At 42.1% G+C, this 24,690-nt stretch overlaps 1 protein-coding gene across 4 annotated transcripts in view; it reads left to right on the top strand.

Annotated features, from left to right (window-relative positions):
- FGF13 (fibroblast growth factor 13) overlaps positions 1-24,690 on the top strand; it is a 156,400-nt gene that overhangs the window by 62,538 nt on the left and 69,172 nt on the right. The window contains exons 1-2 of one of the 4 annotated variants that reach the window (XM_042479662.1): positions 7,309-7,328; positions 14,107-14,274. The exons of 2 other annotated variants lie outside the window; for them this stretch is intronic. In XM_042479662.1, the coding sequence (XP_042335596.1) occupies positions 14,109-14,274 (166 nt within the window). In that variant the 5' untranslated portion in view covers positions 7,309-7,328; positions 14,107-14,108. Of the gene's footprint in view, positions 1-7,308; positions 7,329-14,106; positions 14,275-24,690 lie in introns of those variants that run through there. One more of the 4 variants, XM_042479660.1, reaches the window with a different exon arrangement.

Here is a 24,690-nt window from a genome sequence, read left to right as displayed (position 1 = left end):
TGGCTTGTTCGACCTCTAACCTTTTATGCTGCTTCCCCCCCCCCCCCCACTCTTTTTGGGGACAGTGCAGCAGATTTTGGAAAGCCAAATGATCAAAATGCTTGGCAAAAATAGAAAAAATAAAATGCATATATGGGGGGAGGGGGAATAGAATTTATTTTCTTGTTTATTAAATATATATAGAATTAAGAGTAGCAATGATGAAGAAAATCAGAATAAGTAAAACTATAGTAATTAAGATGAGATAAGTGATTACATAATACACAGAAACCTTGTGTTGTTTGTCATGTCATGGTTATGTATATCTGTATGGATGGATGGATGGATGTACAGGGGGGTTAAGGGAGTATATATGTAAATGTATAGTTAGGTTATATGTAAGTGCAGTTTTATTAATGTTGTACGTCGTATGTAAAGTCTGTTAATGTTGAATGTTTTTTAAATTAGATATGCATTTAATAAAAACAATCTAAAGTAGAAAGAAAGATGACCGACTGCAGTGTTTGGGTACAAAGTTGCAGAACTTAAGTGGGAGCTGTTCAAAGTGACCACTTTTAATTTCGAAGATATTGTTTTACATTGGATTAAGCTGTCTAACCTGAGGGGGTCTATAAGTCAGAGTTTTCAAAGCTGGGTTGCTTCCGAAAGATACTCCATGTTTGCTTATGAAAGTAACGCTTAATCCTGCTGTCTCTTCCTCCCTGATCTGATGTTTTAGCAGATTCTGTAATGCTTTCTTTCCTTTTTCTGCCTCAAGAATAAGAAAGGTGCTAGTGAATTTTGCAATTTGACTTGATGCTGAAGCAAGCTTGGGCCGTAGTTCTGTTGGGAGTCCCAACTAACATAGATGCAGAGGTGTAGTTATGTGGAGGGACAGAATGAGGGTATTGCCAATCAAATAAGAATTGTGCCCCCAATGAAATTTTCCTTCGGTGCCCATGTTCCCAGCATTGCAAAGAGTAAGACACTGAAAATCATTCCCACCGAGAATTCTTTTATTGGTTCTGTTTTCATTCCCATGGTCTCTTCGCCGGCCTCTTTTCTTTGGCTACTTGAACAGATCGTAATCTCAGGTTGCAGGGAGTATTAAATTGCTTATGCGTAAGGTGTGTATCCTTGGGCTCAGGTTCTCCAGTAACTAGTCCAGTTCTGCTCTTTCAACTCCATTTGCTTATTCTTACTTATTCAGCCTTTGGGGCCTAAGATCATGAGACAGAATTATTTGCAATTCATCCTAAATCAGGGCAAGATGCTTCCTCTCTCATCTTCAAATGCATTACAGTGGACAGAAATGGACTCTGAGCTACATCCAGGAAACAGTGTCTAGTTGCCAATGTCTATATTTAGAGGAGTGATTCCTAAATGGCCAGTTGCAAGGGAACAACGGTTGTGCCACACAAAGCAATACCAATGAAATTAACCACCTGGCAATTGGCCATAGAGCAGACTGTCTCTCTGTATGAGTTGTTGCCCTGGCTTTCCTGTTTAGCTTCTGCCCTGGAGGAGGCGATGGGTGGTTTTTAATGGTCATTCTTGAAACCGCATTTTAATTTTATTGATAGTTTAATGATAACTGGAAGACCACATGGGATTTACATATGCAGAAAAGACAACCGAGTAATTGTGCAATGTCTGTATACACCTTAAGGGCTGTTGTGACGTTATAATATATGGGCATCCATTATGCAATGGTACTGGAATGACTCCTGTCTTGACTATGTTCCCCTTTGTACAAAGGGCACTGAGGCTAATAGAAAAAGGGGCAGGGTGAAAATATCACCACATTTTAGCTTAAAGCTGTTAGTGCCATTAACAAAAGTCTAATTTGCACTGTAGAAATAATGTAGTTTGATACCAGTCTATCTGCCGTGGCTCCATAGCTGGGATCTGTAGCTTTGTGAGATGTTTAGCCTTCTTTCTCAGAGAGCTCTGGTGCCACCATAAACTACAAATCCCAGGATTCCATAAAATAGAGCCATGGCAGTTAAAGAGGTGTGAAACTGCGTTATTTCTGCAGTGCAGATTAGACAAGAAGCAGTTTAAGGAAATATATACATCCTTGGTAGCCACCAAATGAGGATACCATGGATATGGTTGGATCAGGACCCCAGGAGGACAGGAGGTGACCCCCAGGCTTGAAATCCCACACCCCTACAGTAAAACAATTTAACATTATAAATGCAAGAAAACACAATATTGCATCTGTGGATCAAGCTCTCCCAGTCGTTCCCAGTACAGAGATTCAGCAAAGGGACTCCCCACTGGAAAGTTACCCCTAGTGCTTCAGTATGGGTTGCTCCACTGGTCTTGCATTCAAACTGCTTTCTCTGGGGTTTAGGGGCCACAATGCAAACTGGGTGACCATGGGAATACCAACCTTGTCTTTAATAATGGACAATGACACTGATTTCCATTGCTCATCCTTCGGATTTCTTCTTTGCCCTTTTCCCTCTCTTTCCCTTCCTTGTGCCACTGCCACCCAAGAAAGCTTGAGTGAAGTCTTGGCATCCTCTGCTCTGGGATGAATTTAGAGAAACTGACTGGCATGGGTCAATGGGTCTTTTAAACATTAGTGCAGCCACCTGAACTCCTAAAAATAGATACAACTGTCTGTCATCTGTTGGAGAACTTCAGTAAGTAGGGATCAATTAATATCTCGCAACTCTGAGCACAGAGGGAGAGAAGGGAGGCGGTTTGGCCCCCAGCCTTGTTGAAAAAAGAAAAACAGCTTTGTCAGAGAGCTCCCAATGGCTGGCCATTGTCTGGCTTACATAATAAAGTCCTTCATATTATCCGAAGGACAGCAAGCTGAGAAGTTTTTGCAAGGACCAGAGAGAGAAAAAATGACATGATCCACCTTTGCAATCGTAGAGTAAAAATGTGCAATTCAGAAGAAGATTCAGACAACTCTTGCATGTTCCATATTGGTGGCTGCTTCAGGCTAAAGAGCTTGGCCATTGGTAAAAGGTGGAAAGTTAGCAGGTGCACCTCTAGGGTAGGATGGATCCTAGTGCAGTCCCATGTATTTCTGATCAGAATAGGCTTGTTTTGAGATCTTGCACCCTGTGATGGCCTTGTTGGTCCCCTTCCTGCTTCTACCTGAGTTGGATGGGGCCTCCAGAAGCCATCTAACCTAGTTGCCACCACCCATTGATTTAAATCTCCTCTGCACAGCAATGGGGTTCCACTTAGACTGGGCTAAGACTGTGTTTGAGATGCTGGGAGCTGTAGTCAGAAATATGGTGCACTATCCAGCACAGCATAAAAGGCTGCACTATCCAGTATTACATATGGAGTAAGAAATAAACACTAGTGCAGAAACAAATTGTTCATGAAAACCTAGGATTTTTAAAAAATGGGTGGGATGGTTGGAACATTACATCAAGGGACCTCTTTCATTCTGTTCCAAGGGTGCTTGACTGCAAAGTGGCTGGGCTTTTTCATTATGAGCTGCAGCAGGTCCTTATTCTAATGTACTTTCCCTCTGCTTAAGCAAACAGCATATTTCTGATTAATGCCAGGTTATGAATTGGGTTTCACAAAGGCTCCTGAGAGGTTGATTATCAAGGGTTGCTTTCATTGAGAAGTAAACAGGACGACGCATGTCTCACTGGAAAGAAAGAACAAGGATGGGGAAGGAGAAGGAGAAATTAGTATACTGGGTCCTTGATATTCACTGGGGTTTGGTTCCAAGACCTCCTGTGGATATCAAAATCCATGGATTCTTAAGTCCCGTTAAGTGCAATGGCATAGTAAAATGGTAATCCATCTATAAAATTGCAAAATCAAGGTTGGTTTTTGAAATGTATTTTAAAAAATATATATTTTCAAGCCATGGATGGTTGAATCCATAGATAAAACAAATCTGTGAATGCAGAGGGCCAAATGCATTGAAGCAGGATTGTTGTTGTTTTTTTCTGAGCCAAAGGCAACCCTCCTCTGAATAAATCTTGCCAAGAAAACGTTAGGATAGGGTTGCCCAAAAATCAGGCAGTGTAAAGGCACGTAACAACTCACAACGTCTGTTGAATTTTCTGAGTCTAGAGTTTTGAAGGCTCCATTCATTGGAGTTGATAACAGCACTCTGACAGAGAGTTCTAAGTCCTTCCCCAAACTACAAATCCCAGAGACATGCTAGTTGAAATGGGATCAACAAAGTATAGGAGGTGGAGAGGAATGTAGGGTTTTGTTTTTTTAAAGGCAACTTTCCTCCAGTTCAAGGCTCTCTTGGAGTTCATACCGGTGACTGCAAAATAGGTTTCTGGCTTGCTTACGTTAGGAAACTGGAACCTGCAGTAAAGAGATCCAGTCTAGTTGCTATGACAACCATCCAGGGGAAATTGCAGCAGTGATGCACATTACAACTCTGATAGGTTCCTTATTCTGGAATATAAGTAAATAAATGGCATAATCTCAGTGCCAAATGGCACGTTTTAATGTAAATTTGGAAAAAAAGGCACCAAGTTAAAATAAATCATTGATGCAGGGCCTGGTAAGTTGCTCCGGTGATGATAGGCAGTTTTCCCAGTTCCCCTATTCAGCATGGTCATGGGAGTTGCATTTAAAAATATGTTGTGTGCATGACAACAGATGAACCTCCTCACCTGCTCTGAAACTTTTTGGATGGACTAAGGCTGGAAAGGGAGATTCTGGGAGTTGCAATCCAAATAAGGAGGAAGTTTTTTTCCCCCAAGCTGTGAAATCAGCTTTTTTATTAAAGCAGTGGGTCTAAACATGACGGCATCCAAATGCATCACATCTAGGGTCACCACTTCAAAATGCATCAAAATGGAGAGGTAACATGGGCCTTTGGGAGAGTCTTTGCAAGTCGCAGCAACAAATCAGTGAAGTCGTGCAAATAGGTAGAAAGCTCCTGTTTTAATACCATCCAACCCTTTTCTTTTGCCTAGAGACAAACCTGCTAAAACTGGAGAATTTGCAACCTTGTCTCTTGTCTGGAGATGACCCATGAGATCTGGTAACCCTAATCCCATTTGTTGTCATGCACACAACATATTCTCAGATTTCATTTTAAATGCTAGTAAACGCCTAGTCCCTAAGATTATGGGGAGAGGATTAAAATGAGGACCAAGATCAGGCATCATGTAAAAGTTCTGCATATGGAACTATGCAATGTCTCCCTTCTCACCCTCCATAAACCCCATGTCTTAGCTGCGGGACTCCCCCGCCTTATGACCATTTGTTAACTAGTGGAGGGCAGGGGGCATTGGAGAAGCATCTGGCTATGTTCCTGTATCCAGATTCAAAACAATGATATCATTTACTAAAGTGGCCAGATCCTTCTCCAGTACTCTCCACCAGTCACTAAATGGCAATGGAAAGTAGGTTCCTGCAGTTACACAGTAGGACTTTTTTGCAAGGGGGAATTTGGTCCTTGCACAAGGCTGATCATCATTCTAGCAGTATATAATAATCAATGCTGCTACTAAATAATCCAAATAAAGAGCAACTCATTGCAAACACTGCATCATATTTAGAATGTTTGCTGACTGATCCATTAGTTTAGCTAATAAACTAATAGATCAATCAGCAAACATTCTAAATATCCAGAGCAATGCCATAAACAAGTCATCATAGCAAGGCTATGGTACCTATAGATCGAAGCACTGGCATAACAGCATCTGTAAATGTTTCATCCAATGGATTATTGTTTGTTTACCCTGCTTGTACCGTGTTGCCAACTTTTTATAAGATCTCACTCTCATGCCTTTATTAGAAGCATAGTGGGCTGATATTAGCTGGGGAACCGGATGGTTTTTGGTTAAAGCGGTGTCAAACAGCATTGTTCTATAGCGTAGATTCAGCCTTAGTTCAGTATACTGAGCTAAATAGCTGATATTGCAATACTTTGAATACTGAATCTCAAGTAGTGTTTTTAAAGGTTGAGCAACTTGATCCCTTGAAGGAGGAAGGACTAAAATTAACAAGAAAATACACACATCCCTCCATTTCCTCCTTGTTTATGAGTATAAGATACTCCTGGGGAAAGGAAGCTGCAGTCAGCTCAGATCTGTATTCCAGGCACATAGGCTCAGCTCATAGAAATCTCAAATATGATCGATCATGATTCCACCTGCTGATCTCCAAAGGATAACTAACTACAGGTCTTCTTTGATCCAAATCGGGCTGAGGCTCTCCTAGGATGATATACAACCCCTGCCTTTTCTCCTACCTGGCCCCTTTAATCCTCCAATGCATCCCCCTCGAAATGCAAGTGAGAGAAAAACAGGAGAAGAGGAGAGCAAAAACAGCTGGTCCAGCTCCTTGTTAAATATGCTGGTTTCCTTGAGCCACCAGAGAGCGATGCCATATGCTGAGGCTTTGCTTGCTAAACTGTTGAAGTAGGTGTACTCCCTGAAGTCATAATGATAAGAAAGAAGCAAAGGCTACTGTGTCAACACTAGAGCTTGGAAAAATTCAGCTTGGGGATTCTGGGAGTTGTCGAGCAAAAAAAAAAAGAAGGGTGGGGGGGAGGAATTTTTCCAAGCTCTGTTTTTAACCCCTGAGGTTATTTAACCTGATGTAGTGAGGGAATGGAAATCATGAGGATCTCAAAAAGTTGATAAATGGCAGTTCTGAGTGTTCCTCACTATCAGCTATGCTGGCTGGGGATGCTAGGACTCACAGTCCAACCCAAGGCTGGACAATTGTCACCCTTTTCAGGGAAAGACCTGTGTTAAGTCTCTTTTGGCGTAATATGTAGGAAGAAGTCTTTGGAAGCTTTACATTGCTTATTTCACTGTAAGCCTGGCATAATGGTTTGAATGTTGGACTATGTCTCTGAAGACCAGGGTTTGAATCCCCGCTCAGCCATGAAATCCAGTGGGTTACCTTGGGCAAGCCACATGCTCTCAGTCTCAGGGGATGGCAATACTGCCAAGAAAAACCCATGACAGATTTGCCTTAAGGTCACTATAAGTCCGAAATGACTTGAAGGCACATAGCAGCAGCAGCAACAAAAACAGTGCTCTTATACGACAATCCAATGCAGCAGACAGCATACTAGATACTGACAGAGATAGCACACAAAACTACAAATCCCAGAATTCCATAGCATGGAGCACTGGCAGTTAAAGCAGTGTCAAATGGCATTATTTCTGCAGTGCAGATTGGACCTTGGAGAAGAGAAGATGAGAAGAATATGATCATCAACTTCGATATCTGAAAAGCTGTTAAGCAGAAGAAGGAGTGACCTTATTTTTTCCTGCTCCAGTGGATAAGACCCAAACCAATGGTCCTAAACCTTTGCTAGAACCTCCCTGATGGCAAAAGCTGTTGGACAACAGTCTGGATTGCCTTGGACGATGGTAAATTCACCTTCACTGCTGATCTTGAGACAGAGTTTGGATGCCCACCTCTCAGAGGTACTTTAGTGGTAAATTATTGCACTGATAATGAGTTGAACTAAATGGCCAGCAAAATCTCTTCCAGTTCTATGGCTGTGAGTGCTAAGATTCATAGGCACTTGCAGATGATCTTCCACCGCTCTTCTCAGAATCTTCAGGGAGCTGTAGATAATAACCGTAGCTTCCAAGACAGTATGTGGTTTAGTTACATGAAGTCTGGGATTGGGGAGAGGGGGAGCAATATATCCTAACAGTGTCTGCATATATTTATTTTCTTCCTATGGAATAATCTTTCAATTAACACAGAGGTGAGGCTGGCAGGCAAGGGCATGGTGGCGCCATATGGCTGAACAGCCAGGTGTGATTAAGAGCGCACGCACAGCCATGTCAAGCACCCAGAGACTCAAGCGTAAGAGTTTGCAGTTTCTTCTTGAGCTGTTGCTGCCACCCCAAGGGTACCTGGCAAGCAAACTGATTATCCTATCACCTCCTGCACCTGCCTTTTCAAAGGTCTGAGATAAATCCTTGTTGCAGGGCACTAAGGTAGCATCAAGAAACCTGAAAAGCAACCAGGATGAATGAATAAAAAGGGTACATCCAAGCTGATTGCCTTTCTCTGAGGATGGGAAGTACGAGACGTTTCTAGGGTGCTTTGCAAGTCCCTAGCCCCTTTGATTGTGACTCAAAACATTTTCTCTGAAAAGCATAAAGAGAGCAAGCAGTCTGTCAACCTGTTTCCTTTTGATCTAGGCCAGGTTGGGCAAAGTATGAGCCTGGGGCCACATACAGCCCCCAAAATTATTTTTTCAGCCCTTTCAGATACCTGGGTTACACTTTTTCTGCCTACCCCCCAGAAAGGGTGAATTGCCTTTTCTGGCAGCCTTCAAGAGAACCACTTCACCATCTGAATAGGTTACAACCCCTTCCCTGCACTATGCAACATTTTTAAAAAGTCATTTTTTCAATATCATAAAAAGGTCTTCAATTATTTCTGGCTTTTAGGCTTTTTTGTGGCAGACACATTTCCAGTCCGCCCAGCTCTGGATTAGCCCCCAGACCCTCCAGACATGTCCACCAAGATCTAAATGTTGTCATAAAATCATAGAATCTTAGAGCTGGAAAGGATCATGTGGTTCCAAAACTTTGGTCCTCCGTGTGTTTTGAACTTCAGGTTCCAGAAGCCTTAGCCAGTTTGAGCAAAATTTAGGAATTCTGTGAGCAGCAGTTCAAAACATCTGTAGGATCAAAGTTTGGGAACCACTGATTTAGTCCAACCCCCGCCACGCAGGAATCCACAACTAAAGCCCTCCTGAAAGATGCCATTATCTGACTTCTGTTTAAAGACCTTAAAAGATGGGCAGCTCCAATTTGGACAGCTTTAGGAAGGGATTGGGCAGGTTTGTGGTTGACAGGGCCATGTGCCTCCAAATGTGAGATGTCAAGAAACATGGTCAAGAGGAGGTTTCTGTATTCATGTCATGCTTGTAGGCTTTCCGTAAGCTTCAGGCTACAGCCGTCATGCCAACAGGATACTGAACAAGATGGGCCTTTAATCTGATCTTTAGTCTTTAATCTGATCTTCCTGAATTCCTACATGCCAGATTCACTGGGCCTTCCTTGGGTATTGTGTCCCTTGGAGCTTGGAAAAGTCCCTTTATGGATTACAGCCCCCCAGAAGCCTCCAGCTAGCATGGCCCATGGCTGGAAAGATTTCCAGCCGTCTGCTAACCATGAGCTCCCATTAAAGAAACATTAACCAGTCCTTTTGGAGCACTAACCAGCAGTCTGCCTAGCAGAGTAATGAGCCAGATGCCAGTACAAAACTGAGGACGCAGTTGCACATCATGTTTTTTGTGTTCTTCTGGAGCACATGGGTTTAACCTGCTGCGGTTCTGTAATGTATCGCTTCTATGCTTTTGTCCGTTTTGTCCATTTGTGAGCCAGGGGGACTATATTCATCGAACGCTTTGCTCCTGAAGTGAAGTTCCTTTCATCGCTCAGTGCAGTCAGCTTTTCTCTGTGTATAAAGGCAGGAATAGAAACGTTCAGAGAACCCTTTCTTTTGGTCAAGAGTTCTAAAGTGGGAAGAGATGGTGGATTTCTGTCATTCCACCTCCGCCCACCTCCACCCCTTGCAGTTTCTGGGAAGACCTTCAAATGGTGTGAGCTCAGTGTAGAACAGGCTGCATTCTTTGTGCTCAATGAAGTACTATTGATGTGAGATAACTTAACAAAAGAGCAACAACATGGAGGGGGGAGATGCCCTCCTCCAGGTCTGATGTTTCCAGTGATTCATCCCTAGTGCATTAATCAGTTTGTAGATTTCCAAGGAGCTCTGGCAAGGCTTGGGAAGCTACTTGTAAAAACCCTATTCATTCTTGTGATTCAATATTGAGCATACTTTTAATTTTTAATTTGGTGGAATGTGGAATTTGAGAGTGGGCATAGCTACACTATACATCTATAACAAATTTATAGCACTTTAACTGTCATGGAAGTTTGGGAGTTTCAGTTTGGTGAGGTACTTAGTATTCTCTGCTAGAGAGTCTGAGCTACTCCCCTTGAACTACAGTCCTGGTACCACGTGTGCCTTTCTATACAATGGAACTTGCACATCAGATTAGACATAAGAGCAATGGATTTTTAGCAAAGTGGTGCATTGTGGTGGCAGAAAACAAGCTTTGTTTAGCTTCTGTGATCCAGAAATGTGAAACATTTTAGTATAGCTACTGGGAGAAAAAAAAGAAATTCTGGCACATCAGTGCTGGTGTCTTCAACACTGAGTTGGCGCAGTGTTTTCTGCCATCAAACGGACTGTATCAAAACCAGTGGCAAAGCCTTGATCTACAGAACGTCGTTGGATCCACACAAGCCCTAAGTATTTGATCCATAATTTAAAAGGCCAGCCTTAATCAGCCACGTTAAAGGGAGAAGCAGCATCTTTAGAATACTTGCTTCAGACAGCATCCGGTTGCTTGCCAAGAACTCCTTGTCTTAAAAAGAGAAATCACATAGAGAAAAGTGTGAGAATATATAGCAGTCATGGGCTGCTGCTACGTTGCAGAATTAATGCAGTTTGACACTGCTTTAACTGTCATGCCTCCATCCTATGGAATTCTGGGATCTGTTGTAGCACCAGAGCGCTCCAACAGAGAAGGATAACTATCTCACAAAGTTACAAATCTCAAAATTTCATAGCATTCAGTCATGGCAGTTAAAGCAACATCAAACTGCATTAATTCTGCAGTGTAAATGAAACCAAGAGCCTTTTGGATCCTTGCAGCAGCTTCAGGAGGATGTTTTAAGAGATGGTTTCCCCAAGCCCTCTGTTGAAACAAAAATATTGCCAATGAGTGTACATTCCTGACATTCTAGATTTTTTTACAGACAGGGAGAAAACAACTGTAAGTATCCATCCATGTATGTGATGTCAAAATACTGTAGTCAAGCAATTACATTCCTATACCCATCTAGTATTTGTTCTGGATTTCTGTGGTGGAAGATGCTTTATCCCCAGTGACTTTACAGCTCAGAAGTTCCATGCAATCCAAAAGTCTAAACCCTTCCTTTGTTGTGAACTTTCTAAAACATTGTTTAAGATGGATATTAATCCTGGCATTTTTAACCAAATTATGATGTGCTTCATTTATATAATATTGTCCGCTCCTTCCTTCATTGAGTTAATGCATTTGTTTCTCCTCTGTCTTTTACCTGTTTTCTTCATTTTATGTAAGCCAACAACAACTGCAAAAGCAAATGTTCTTTTATGTTTCTCAGCCGCTCATGCCCTTCGTAAAGTTCACTGCATAAATTCTCCCGGTGAGCTGCCCCTTTTTGATACACAGAAATCTTTTTTCCTCAGTCAATGGCCTTTATCCTTTCCTTTCTTTGACAGAAGGCTGTTAAACATTTTGCACTAATTGGTGTGCCAGGATAGTAATTAGAACCTGGGATTGGCGCATGTCTGTAGATTTCCGTACACGGCTTCCATTAACTTGTCCGTCTCTGTCAATACATCAGGAAACCGGAGAACTTCCATGCTCCCTCCGTCTCTTAAACCTTATTGTGATTCTCAGTTTTTAATAAATTCCTTCCATGGCTTTGGGCAATCCATCATGTTGAGGAATGGTTTTACTGCTCATTTCACAATGATGACATCAATCATGCCACCGAGACAGCTTCATCCACATTCAAATAAGGTTGCATCAGAAGTTTTGAATTCTGAGAACCTGGCTTTGAAAAGGTGATAATACGCAGCTGAACTAGATGTTTGGAGGAATTGAGTGACACAGACCTCTGGTAACTGTGGGATGCAGCTGCGGAGCTATTTGATTCTTGGCTTGTTTTGTTGTAATTCAACGCCAGTCCTTGGCATTTTCAGTTGGAAGCAGGGGTGGGGATCCCATGGCCCCCAATGTAGTTGGACTGCAACTCCAAAGGTCCTACCCACCATACGCAATTGCAGTGGTTCTCAACCTCTGGTCCTCCAGATGTTTTTGATTTCATCTCCCAGATTCCTTCATCATTGGCCATGCTGGCAAAAGCTTCTGGGTGCTGAAGTCCAAAACAGCTGGAGGATCAAAGGTTGAGAACCTATGAATGTTGGGAGCTGCAGTTCTACAGCATATGGATGGCTATACTTTGCTCAGTACTAATTTAGGACTAGGAAGCAAGGAAGGAAGGAAGGAAGGGCGGGCCAGCCAGGAATGTGTAGATTAGGGGTGGAAATCATGAGGCCATCCAGATCTTGGACTAAAGCTCCCAGCATTCCTCACCATTGACCTGCTAGGACTTGCAGTTCAACAACATCTGGAGGGTGGCATGGCTCCTATCTTTGAGTTAAAGGGATCCTTGAATTAAAAGTGGTCATGCTGGCTGGGGGTGTCCTGGGAACTATCATCCAAAAAAGGAACTTCTCCAAATTCTGATCTTTTCACTTGCTTCTGCAAGATGGTTTTTTTCTCAGACTAATCTTGCCCAGGTTGACTTGGAATTGTTGTATTCCACTAAGTTCAATAGAACTTACTCCTGGGAAAGTACATACAGGATTATAGCCTTATTGATTTTGCAGTTTTGCAGTTCTGTGCTTTTCGTTCTCCCCCTCTCTCTTTCTTTGGCTATCAGTTTTTATTAAAGTTGCTTTGAGGACTTGTGTTGAAAAATCGGAACCGTACCTTTGTTTGCAATATCTGGTAACAGCTGCGAAACTCATAATGTTGGGATATCTCAAGGGCTATGAAATCAGATTCTAGGGAGAACTCTTTTGCATCAAGAAATCGGCCAGTTTTTATGTTACCCAAAACTTGAGATCACCTCCTGCATAATGATATAATTGAGCGGGCTTTGGACGCTAACCATATTTTTAACCAACTGTAACATTTAAAAGGAACTTCCCAAGTTCTGCACTTAAGGATGAAATGTTGGCTGCTTCCCCAGCCCACCTTCTATTCCATAGGGGTCCATGAAGCCAAGGGTCCACGTTGCCCCATTTCTAGCACTGCAATAGCCTACACTGTGATGCCATGGCTACCATTTTGGGTGACTGGAAGGGACCATGCATCACTTTTAAGGCTTCAGGGGTTGGGGACTTGCTAAATGGAGCTGCCTGCAAAACACAGAGAAAAGGATTTTGCAGAGTAATTTGAGCTGTTTTTCAGTCTTTTTCATCCCAAAAGGGGCAAAACCTGGGATGGTTGCTTGGGCCTCCTTGCAACTGGCGATAGACAGCCAAACTATAACCTGCTGAAATTGCGATAAATGCCTAAAGAAGTGTTTTCTCTAGGAATCTCTAGCTCTTCCAGTGCAGATCTATGATCAATGTCCAGGCGAGTTGTACCAGAGGATCCAGAGACCCCAAGAAAGAACATATCAAATCTGTGCATACTCAAAGCCACAAAAGTCCAAGCCGCAAATGTGGACGGACGACTGTATTTCTGTCTTTTAATGGTAGCAATATATGGACCTTTAGAAATAGTTACTCTGCTCTAATGCAGATCTGCATCTTCCTTTTTCTCTTGCTTTGGTGATGCATTTCCATTTTTTTCCATAAGTTGCTGTTCTAGCCTTGGTCTGTACATTTGTGCGCTGAGAGGTGGTATATTTGTGTGGTGGGATATATGGTAGAAAAATGGTAGTATTTCATAAATGAGTTGGGAATGGACATGTGTGTGTGTGTGTGTGTGTGTGTCTGTGTGTGTATCTCCTGTGATAAACTTTTTTTCCAATATGTAAGCTAACACGTTTTAGGCAAAACTACTAGGAAGAATGATATAAGCATTAAATGTAGTAGTAGAAACAATCCCATTCTGTCCTCTTTTTCTTTACCCTACCAACAACAATCCACTTTGTTTTTCTGTTTCCTCTCTACCAACATTTTCCCTTGTTGCTTCATCTCCTCACCCCTTCCCACATCTTTTCCCTTTTATCATTATAGGCAGAGCTGGGGCAAAGTTCTTTAAATCTGGGCTTCCGTTTCCAGAAACCCCAGGCCGGCCACATAGTCATTGGACTACAAGTCCCCGAGCCTCTAGCCAGCCTAAGGACTTCTGGAAACGACGCTCAACATAAATAATAATGATGATAATGGACTTTTCAAGCTCGGATTTATAGAGTCGATTTACTTCTCTAGATACTTTTTTTTCTCTTTGTTTTCTTCTTTTCTTTGTTTTCTTCTTTCTTTCTTTTTTTCCCTTTCCCTTTCGTTCTAACTTAAGTTCATTTTGTTATGTGGTGACCGCAGTTATGGATGACGCTCCCCCTGGCACACAGGAGTATATTATGTTACGGCAAGATTCCATCCAATCTACGGAATTAAAGAAAAAAGAATCCCCCTTTCGTGCTAAGTGTCATGAAATCTTCTGTTGCCCACTGAAGCAAGTCCACCTCAAAGAGAACACAGAACCCGAAGGTTTGTGCTGTTCCGCCAGATCTGTGTTCGTTTCTTTTTCGGTTCTCCCTCCCCATCCCTTTATTGGTTTCTTTTGTCAGTTTTGCGGGAAGAATGTGCCTGTCCTACGGATTGTGTTTTGTATGTTCCTCTTTTATTATTATTATTTTGGCCTGTGTTTTAATATAATGCAACGGGATGCAAGGAGCTGCTTGATTTTTCCCCCTATCTACCCTTTGACTTTTTTGCTTGCTTGCTAATGTCCAAAAGAGTTGACTACTATGGGCCACTGTATGTAAAGAAGTGGTTGACAATAGAGGAGAAAGGGTTTTTTTGCATTATGATCTTAATGGTGCTTTCCTACCCGTTTTCCCTCCCTGAGCAAAAACATTGATTTTCATTCATTCTAATCATAACACCCACCTTTTTGGCTGCCAAAATTTGCTTGCGTTCCTCCCCATAAAACAGCATCTTCATAGCTCCTCGCCATTCTCTACCCACCACAAAAAAACTCTCTTGCACACACAGAGATGCCATTGATCCAAGAAGTTGCCTTCCACTTTTATCTTTGCACTGAGCTAGGGAACAATTGTGGCATTGCATTGAAAAATGGGATTCGAGGCTACGTTGACACTTCATAAAGCTTTTCTTGCACACTGCTGTCCAAAAGGATCGCTTACGAAAGCTGCGGTTTGGCAAAGCAGGGTAAAAAATAAATGCTTGTCATGCACGTCTGAGTTGCATTTTGGAGATGTACTGTGCATGCCATAGAGCAAATGTTAAGTGACATGTTTCCCTTCTTTAAAACTTTTCCAGATACAGGTATCAAGGTAGGAGCGGCCACTTGCTTGTTTTATATCCCTGGAAACTGTTGATGAAGAAAGTTGTCTTGCAGAGCTTGTCCTTTCATTGTATGCGATTTAAACACCTTTTCTCCCATACAGCCTGGCTCTTGATATTCTGTAATGCTTTCTCTTATGTGTTTTCTACTACTGCCTCAATTACTATCTGGTAAGACTTTGCATGTTTTACACGAGTTTCCATTTATGGTTCAATGGTGGATGATTTTCTTAAAAATGAAAATTTTGCGTCAAGAAGTGGATTAAATGTGTTATAAATATGTAAACGTAAGCTCTGAACTGACGGATGTTGGCTGATGCTGTGAAAGAAATGTGAGCCCATGTAGCACAATTACACAAAGTGAGGTTTTGGACTGCATCTCCCAGAATCCCCAAGTCTGCTGTGGTTTTTTGGGGGAACTATAACCGAAAACTCAGTTGCTGCTGTTTTTTCATTCTTTTCACGGTTGCCATGATCCAAACAACCTGGTTATTTAGATTCAGTGTATGTCTGTGTCTCACATCCCACTTAACTCCAAATAGATTTTGGGGTGAAGGTTTAGACTAAATTATTTACAGTTATACCTCAGTGAAATCAATGTGAAGAACAAGTCGTGACTTATTTGAGTCTGATCAATTTCAGTGGGATCTTACTAACAGGAGCAGTATTGAATTCTTGTACTGAATAGTTTATGTGTATGAAACAACAAGGGTCATATGGTACCTTGAGGTGTATCCAATTTTTTTTATGGCCTCAGCTGTCATGAAATGGGGCAATCTCCACAAAGGTTACACTATGATCATGTTGGTTAGTGGTTCTGGAAAAAAACATGGTTGCATTGACTGCAAACAATCAAAAACAACTTAGATGACTATCCCTCTACAAACTGGATACAGGGTATGGAAAAGCCACTTTTTGGACTATCCTGGAACCAGATGGCTAGGATTTGTAGTCCAAAATTGGGCTTTTCCAAACTCTGTCTCATGCAGTTCAGAAAACGAAACATTTCTCAGTACCCAAAGAACTTACACATTACTAACAATGAACTTGTTTGCATTATCCGCTCCTACAAAGATAGAATTATCCCATAGTCAGAGAAGAATACAAGGTTTGTTTCTTATTCCAGCGGGAAATATCTTTTGCATTCTTCAGAGTGATCACCTCTCCGAAGCACTTTTACGTCCCAATGTACCTGTGCATTTCACTTGTGTAAGACTGAATTTCCCCCCAAAGCAGATCTTTGCTGTAACAGGTATTACAAGAACAACATCTGCAGCTTTGGGAAAGGAACTGACCTGGATGATTGTTGTTGAGTTGTTTTATTTTTAAAGACAATAGCTAAATTTAATGCTTTTAACAGCAGCAGCCACACAAACATGTAAGGTAAATGGACGGTTTCACTGAGATTTGATCCATGCAGCTAAAGATGAGCTCAAAGCAAAACACTTCCACCGTGAGTCACTATGTTCTCTTTTATGGGAAAACAATGGCCTTTTGTTTTGGATTTACAGGACTGAAACATTTATAGCCTTGGTTTCTGTGGTCATCATGTGAGTATGTGTTCAAATAAATTCGCCAGTAACTGTGACATTCTCAAGTTGTAACTTGGTGTTTCCAAATGAAATCCAAGTTTGGATAGCTTTCCATTCCATGTTGTTCAGTGTGCTTAGTATCTTGTAAGGATGGTCTTGGAACCTCTAGAAAATTGTTCATTGCTTTCACTTGCCTTACACATTTAAACAAAGCATAGCTTATTGAACTCAGATGCAGGTGCTTTGTTTATGGAAAAGACAGTTTTGTTGACTGCTTAAAAATAATTTTTAATTATAGTTCATGAACATACTGTTGAGCATGCCTCCTCTTCTGGTTCTGATTTCCCCCCACCCGTCATACGCATAAGATTTGCACTTGTGGTATTAAACTGTTATGAGTGGGGAGAAGTCTATTTATAGTATGCAAAAGTGGTATAGTTTACATTGAAATAGACCAGAGAAAATCTTTCCACTGTTCCATCAACTTGAGTAGAGAGCGGAGTGAATTCATCTCACAGATTCATGGAGGCATTGGCTGGTCATGACCTGTGCATGGAAAATGTAATATATATACACCAAAGTGACACATGGCAGCATCTTCTGGCTCTGATATTAGGGAAGTTGTGAGTCTTCTTTGGGACTCTTTCACATTGCACAGTTATAGCCCTCTGACCCTACTTTAACTGCCATGGCAATATCATATCCTCCAACATTTACATGATGCATGTGCAGAATTTGGTCCAGATACTAATGTTAGTAATGAGGAAGAATACACAAGGAGAGGCTGCAGCTGTTAGCTTTTGCCTGGGCCTACTGGGAAGGACTAAATTCTGCCCGCGGCTCTTCTGTTCTATCTCACTTGCTGAGTTCAGTGAGTACATACAAACTGTTTTTGTACTTTGAATCCAGTTTGCAGCAACTGGCGTAAGCTGAGGATGAAGGGGGAAAGTGGGAGGAGGAGAGAAAAACTGGGACATTTGAAAAGCAGTTGGAAAACAGCATTAAATAGAATTGTCCCTGCATAAATGGGACAAAAGGAACATAGGCAACATCCTATGGTATCCTCACAGAGCCAGTGTGATATAGTGGGTTGAGGATGGCTTATGACTCTGGACACCTGGCTTCGAATTCCTTCTCTGCCATGGAAACCAACTGGGTGACTTTAGATAATAATAATAATAATAATAATAGGTTTTATTTATATACCGCCCAATCACTGGGAATCCGAGCGGTTTACAATAGAGGGGATAACAGACAGTTCCCTGCCCACAGGCTTACAATCTAAAAGACACGACACAAAAGGAGAAGGGAATGGTGAGGGGGGGAGGGAATCAGGTCCAGCATTCTTCTCTCCCTCTGAGGCCTGGACCAAGGCAGATGGACCGGAGGGAGGGCTCTTCTTCTTCAGGCTAGCCCCTGATGGAACTGGGCCAGCCTTCTCTCTCCCTCAGAGGCCAAAAGATGACAGTTAGGGAGGGAGGAGCCTCTTTCTTCAGGCTAGCCCCTGATGGTACTGGGCCAGCCTTCTCTCTCCCTCAGAGGCCGAACTATGACAGTTAGGGAGGGAGGGGCCTCTTTCTTCAGGCTAGCCCCTGATGGTACTGGGCCAGCCTTCTCTCTCCCTCAGATACATCACACTCTCTCAGCCTCAGAAAGAGGCACTGGCAAAAAACACACCCTCTGGACAAATCTTGCCAAGAAAACACTCTGATAGGCTTGCCTTAGGGTCACCATAAGTCTAGGGTTGCCATATCTGAGGACCTCGAAACTGGGAAAAATGTAGGACAAGGTTTAAAAATGTAGGACCTTTTTTTTAAAAAAAATTTCCCTCACCAGGAAATTAAAAAAAAGTCCTACATTTTAAAACCTTGTCCTCCTTCCCGGCTTGGGAGGAAGCCTCGGCCTCCTCTCAGGCCAGGAAGGGGCGCAGGTGCCATCCCGGTTTTGGCGCCAAACCAGACCGGGACCGGGTCGGCACTGCCCAAAGCGGGATTGCCCCACCTACAGGCGAGTTATGGCATCTCTACATAAGTCAGAAACAACTCAGAGGCACACAACAACAATGGGGAATTGTGGGATTTGCAGTTTAGGGAAGGATACTTAGAATTCTCCACCAGAGAGGCCCTTTAGTGCTTCACCAAACTCCAAACCCCAGGGTTCCATAGGATGCAGGCACTACAATTAAAGTGCTATCATAGTGCTATAATTGTGTGGTGTGAAAGAGCTCTAGATTCTTGTTCAAATGTTAAAAAAGAGTTCTCCAAGACATTGAGTCTGTTTTGCAGTTCAGCAATAAATCCCAGTATCAATTTCTTTCATCTGAATCTCTTCTGAATTCTCTTCTCCCCGCCATCTCCAACCATTGAAGCATTTTCTGGAGCTTTGGAGCTCTGTTGCTCCATTTCACTGGCATGTTTCATCATTAAGCTGATCTTACCGAAAATGTTTTAGAATCAAGACAAGCCCAGACGGTCTGCCTCATTCTCATGCACAAAAACACATAATAAAGGCAGCTGCCTTTTTCTCATTCTGAGGATCTGATATTTTCATTTGCAAAGAGAACAGGCCAAGAAGCAAGGAATGGAAATGCAGCCTAATCCATAAATGTAGTGAGGCTGCTGGTTCCTATAGAACTGGGAACATTGATGCTGACTGATGCCATTTGCATGAAAATTATGCAGCCTTTAAGAAGGGAGTTTAGTGTGAAGATGTACATTGATAACTTCTCTGTCTTTTCTTCAGTGTGTTTTGGGGAAGCATTAACAGAGAACTGTTGCTTGGTTTTGTTGGGGTTTTCTAGGATTTTCTTCTTGAATCTTGACTGATAAAATTGGTTTGGTCTCTTCTTATGTGTGACATTTGGGATTTTGTTAATGTAGAGGAAACTGGAGTATGGAAGGACCCAAGGTTTGCTGTCTGATCAATGATGTACACTAAGATCAATTTCACCAATGGAGACCTAGAGGCATGTTTAGGCTCAGGATCTGCCAAGATGAATCTATCAGATTCCAAACTCAGTTTCCTTTGAGACCACCTAAAATTAAGAGAGAACAAAATATGAACACAGGAGTGAGCTCCTCTGCTAGATGTCCTCCTTTCAGGATTTTCCTCTGGTGTTCCCAAAGGATATCTATACCCCATTCCAGAAGGCCACAATAAGTGTACAGACATCAAAATCTGATATGTCTAGATAGAGAACGAGATTGAAATCTAAATCTATATACATATAGTATCTCCCTTGCATAGCAGAAAACAGCTTCAGGGGCTGGGTCCCTCATGTGCATCTCAAACATTGAGCTAAACATAACCCTTTTAATTTAGTCTCATTCCTGGCTTCTGCCTTTTAGTTAGGCTTTATTGCAGGGTGCGGATGGTGGCCATCCAACTGTTATGAACTGCAGTTCCCACCTTTCTTCACCATTGACTGTGCTAGGATTACTGGCACTTTCCATCCAACAACATATGGAGAACTGAATTTTTCTCACTTAAAAGGGTTCCTGTACATTTGATGGCTGTGTAAAAGAGGGAATTCCAACAGACGCTGCTTGCTACCTAGTGGAATGACAAGCAAGAGCTGCTGAAGCTGCCTTTGCGACACAACCATTAAAAATGCAGGAGTCCTCTCTATTTTTCAACCTGGCAAGCCTAACCCTGATTTATGGTGACCAAGCAAGAGAGGCCAAGAACTGGTTCAGAAAGTGTACCGATGCTTATTATTATTATTATTATTATTATTAACCTTTATTTATAAAGTGCTGTAAATTTCTTAGTCTCTGGAAGATGTGTGTGTGTGTGTGTGTGATGGTTATCTCAGCACTTAGTCCCAGATACTTACAGAAGAAGATAAGTTGTAAAGATCGGAGGAAGGGTTTTCCCAACATGCCTCCAGTCCCCAAATTTCTAGAATGGCAGAGAATGAAAAATTGATAGTGATTTACATCCAGAATTCTTCCCTTTGCTGTGTTCACGTTCTCCTGGGGACTTTCCCTGTCCTTTTTCTTTGGATCCCTAAACTATATTATTACTAGTTATAATTTAAGAAAGGTCATTAGACTTCAGACAGACTAATAAATGATTCTCACAGCACCTTTGAAGTCTTGTCTCACTTTGATTTTGGAGCTGTGCCTTGTCTGATTTCCTCCCTTTTCAAGCACCATCCTATAAAGGGGAAATGCCATTTTTTCTGGTCCTTCACCCGTATTACCCTCCCTGCAGAAAAATAAGATATCCTTATGATGAAGTATCTTCGGGTCACTTTGGAGGTATGCTGTTTAAATGATGCATGCGCCGTAACAATCTGGAAGCCACGCCAAAGCCACGCTCCAGTCCTTAGGACTGGAGCGTGGCTTTGGCGCGGCTTCCAACCTCTTAGGAACCATGCATCATTTAAACAGCATATCTCCAAAGTGACCTGTGGCAGCTTTATTTTGGCCTGTCTGTTTGAGCCCTCTGTCATCAACATCCTTAAACTCAAACCCGTAACCTCAAAGAGGGTGTTAACTGGAAGGGTCCATATGGCTTTGGGAGCCAAGATTCCCCCAGAGGTTTCTTCCCATACCGTTCCCTTACATCCAGGCAAAAGCACCGAACATATGCGCTGCTCCACTCAAGCAGAGCATCCAATACTTGTGGCAGAAAGGCCATCTGAACTACATCTTGCAGCTATTTGTTCTCCTAAATAGTTTAAACATAAACGTCTGCTCGCCTCTTAAAACAAGGTTACGCAAAGAGCCGCCTGTTTCTGAAAGCCTTATTTGTGTTGGTCTGTTCAGAGCAGACGGAATATAATAAAAGCGTGTGTTTGTCCTCCTCTCCTTTAAAATAAATAACCCATTGGTTAGTTGCAATAGTGTGATCATGGATTTGGCACAAAGCGCATAGTTCAGTGTGATTCCCCCCTCCCCACATACACTTCCTCCCTCCCCTTCCAACATTCAGTCTCCCTCAAGGCATATGTAACCTTTCAAAGGAAAAAGGCAGACGGAGCCTGGTAAAGTCAGGGGATGGATGGAGTGTCATAGGAGCACATCATGAAGGATGGCAGCCTTCAGTGAGTGGCCCCAAAGCAGGATAGGTTAAGAGCTAGAACACTGCAAAGGGTGCTAGGAAGTAAGGAAGCGATGCCATCATTTTTGAGGATCCAGACAGAGTTTTCCATTCCTTTCTCCACCAACAAAGGTGGGGAATCTCCTTCAGCCCTTCAGGGATGTTCTTGAAAACCCCATCCCCCTAAATTGTGGGGTTACAGCCCAAAGAAGTGGGATTGAAAAGCAAAGTTTTAGGAGAGGGAGTGCAATTGTTTAGAAGGGGGAAAGAATGGGAAATCATCAAATGATAATATCTTGAGGAAGGGGCGCTAATAATCTGGGGAACCTGAAGAAGATGGGTTTGGGAAACCAAGAAGGCCAGATTTAACCTGAAGCATCCTTTGTCAAAAATGACTTGAAAGCATACACCAACAGCAGCAGGAGCAACGATAACAAAGGACCTTCTGGCTGACTAAATGGTAGACTTCTCCTCGACTGAAATCCAAGAATAATGTGAGTCCCACCACACATTTCTCTCTTGTGTCAGCTAGTCCTTCCTCTATGTCTTTAGACCTGCCTCATCAACAAGGTTCTCAAGAGCAGATGAGTCAGAACACAGAGGAGCAAGCCATTCTTATCTTTATCACTTTCACCTCCTACTAGTTCTACAAAGCAGCGTTGGAATTAAATAATCCCAGAAGTATGTGCCATGATTTGTCCATCAATGAGGGAAATACATCACCACTGGGAGGAAGATGGATAATTCTGGACTTGTGCTCTTTCACTACAAAAAGAGATGAGGAAGCAGGGATATTAATAGGCACCATTATCACTATTATTAGGTCTTGCACATTGGATGATTCTAGCACAATATGCCATGTCAATAGGAGATTAAGGAGAAAGGAAGGTGGTAAAGTAAGGTCATAGAGTCAATGCTTGTGATGACTGAAGGCAGGTTCTTCAAGGTAAGAGTGGAAAGGTCCCATTATTGTATATCTTTGCTCCCAGCCTTGTACCCCAACAGTGTTTGTCGCTACAAGGAATATATCTTCAAGCAGTGTGCTAACTGCTAGCGAAGAGCATGGGAGTAAGACATGGAGTTTGGCGCACAAAATGAAAAGGAAAGGAGTGAGTCATGTTCGAAGTGAACAATTAACATTTCATGACTTGGCTTTCCTTTAAAACAAGCAAGATTGATAGACTTGCTGGTTGCTGACACTCATGTGGCTGATCTATCCTTTTGGAAAGTTTGCCTTGGATTCACTGTGCAATATTTTCTTGAATAAAGCATGAAGTTGGTATAAGAGAGTTTATTAACTTTCTCGTAAGAGGACAGAAATAAATCCAACGCCTTATGATCCGATATTTTGTTCACACAATGGCCAAATAGTTAACTATGAGAAACCCAGAAGTAGCACATGAAGTCAATGTGGTGGTGGGTCCACTCCTGGTTTTAGTGAACTTTAAATAACTAACTAACTAACTAAATAAATAAATAAATACTCAGCCTAAATCTTTAGCCTAACCATGAGGTCAATGGAATGGTTAATCCACTCCTAGGTTTAGCCTAAACATTAAATAAGATAATTTTATCTTAAACCTTTAGCTTAAACATGAGATCAGTGTGGTGGAGGATTCCTGGTTTTAACCTAAACTTTAAATAACACAGTTTTAGCCTAAGCTTTTAGCTTAAACATGAGCTTAGTGCGGTGAGGGATTCGCTCCTGATTTTAACCTAAACTTTAAGATAATTTTTAGCCTAAACCTTTAGCATAAACATGAGGTCAGGGTAGTGTTTGATCCACTCCTACTTATAGCCTAAACTTTCAATAAAATAAATACGATAACCAAGGTACTGAACTAATTATGGGATAGAATTCAGCACTTTGGATAGCACCTTTAAAACCCAGAGGCCAATTCACTATATGGTCTCACTATATGGTTCGGGCGGGGATGACAATATTCAAAGAAATATAGTTGTAAATGTGATACTCAAACATTGAAAATCTGGACATGAAGAATGCAAGATTTAAGAGAATCTTTGTCGTCCAGGATTGTTTCTGTACAAAATTCATGCATATGGGTTTTGTACAGAAAACATCATATTCTATGCAGGAAACATTGCTTCTGTAAACAATGAAATTAGTGACAAGTTACATCCATGGCATGAAGGCCTTGGTAGTTTCCCCCTCCTATTTCACCAATGAGATGCACACAACTTCCAGAGGTGATGATGGATAAACAGAAAAAGAAAACTAATCTCCTTGTGTTTATTGATAATGTGAATTTAATCTTAAAAAGCCCAACATGCTTTAGCCTGTACACAAACTGGTTGGCCTTCATCATGGACTACGCAGCTCACAAGGCCAATGTGATTTTAGGCTGCATCAGTAGAAGTATAGTGTCTAGATCAAGGGAAGTAATAGTGCCACTCTATTCTGCTCTAGTCAGGCCCCACCTGGAATATTGTGTCCAGTTCTGGGCACCACAATTTAAAAAGGATGTGGAGAAAGTGGAGCATGTCCAAAGGAGGGCAACCAAAATGGTGAAGGGTCTGGAAACCATGAAGCCCTATGAGGAACAACTTAGGGAGCTGGGGATGTTTAGCCTGGAGAAGAGAAGATTAAGAGGTGATATGATAGCCCTGTCTAAATACTTGAAGGGATGTCATACTGAGGAGGGAGCAAGCTTGTTTTCTGCTGCTCCAGAGACTAGGACCCAGAACAATGAATGCAAGCTCTAGGAAAAGAGATTTCACTTCAGCATTAGGAGGAACTTCCTGACAGTAAGGGCTGTTCAACAGTGGAACACACTCTTTCCTCGGAGTGTAGTGGAGTCTCCCTCCTTAAAGGTCTTTATGCAGAGGCTGGATGGCCATCTGTTGAGGATGCTTTGATTGAGATTTCCTGCATGGCAGGAGGTTGGACTGGATGGCCCTTGCAGTCTCTTCCAACTCTATGATTCTATGACTAAACACATATTAACCGCTTTTAGAATAAATAGATAGGATTGAAGGGTTCCTAATTCTGCCCCACATT

Source organism: Sceloporus undulatus, chromosome 7 (genome assembly GCF_019175285.1).
Source record: "Sceloporus undulatus isolate JIND9_A2432 ecotype Alabama chromosome 7, SceUnd_v1.1, whole genome shotgun sequence".
Taxonomy (NCBI): domain Eukaryota; kingdom Metazoa; phylum Chordata; class Lepidosauria; order Squamata; family Phrynosomatidae; genus Sceloporus; species Sceloporus undulatus.
The sequence above is the reverse complement of the archived record's forward strand: the minus strand, read 5'-3'. Positions and strand labels throughout refer to the sequence as shown.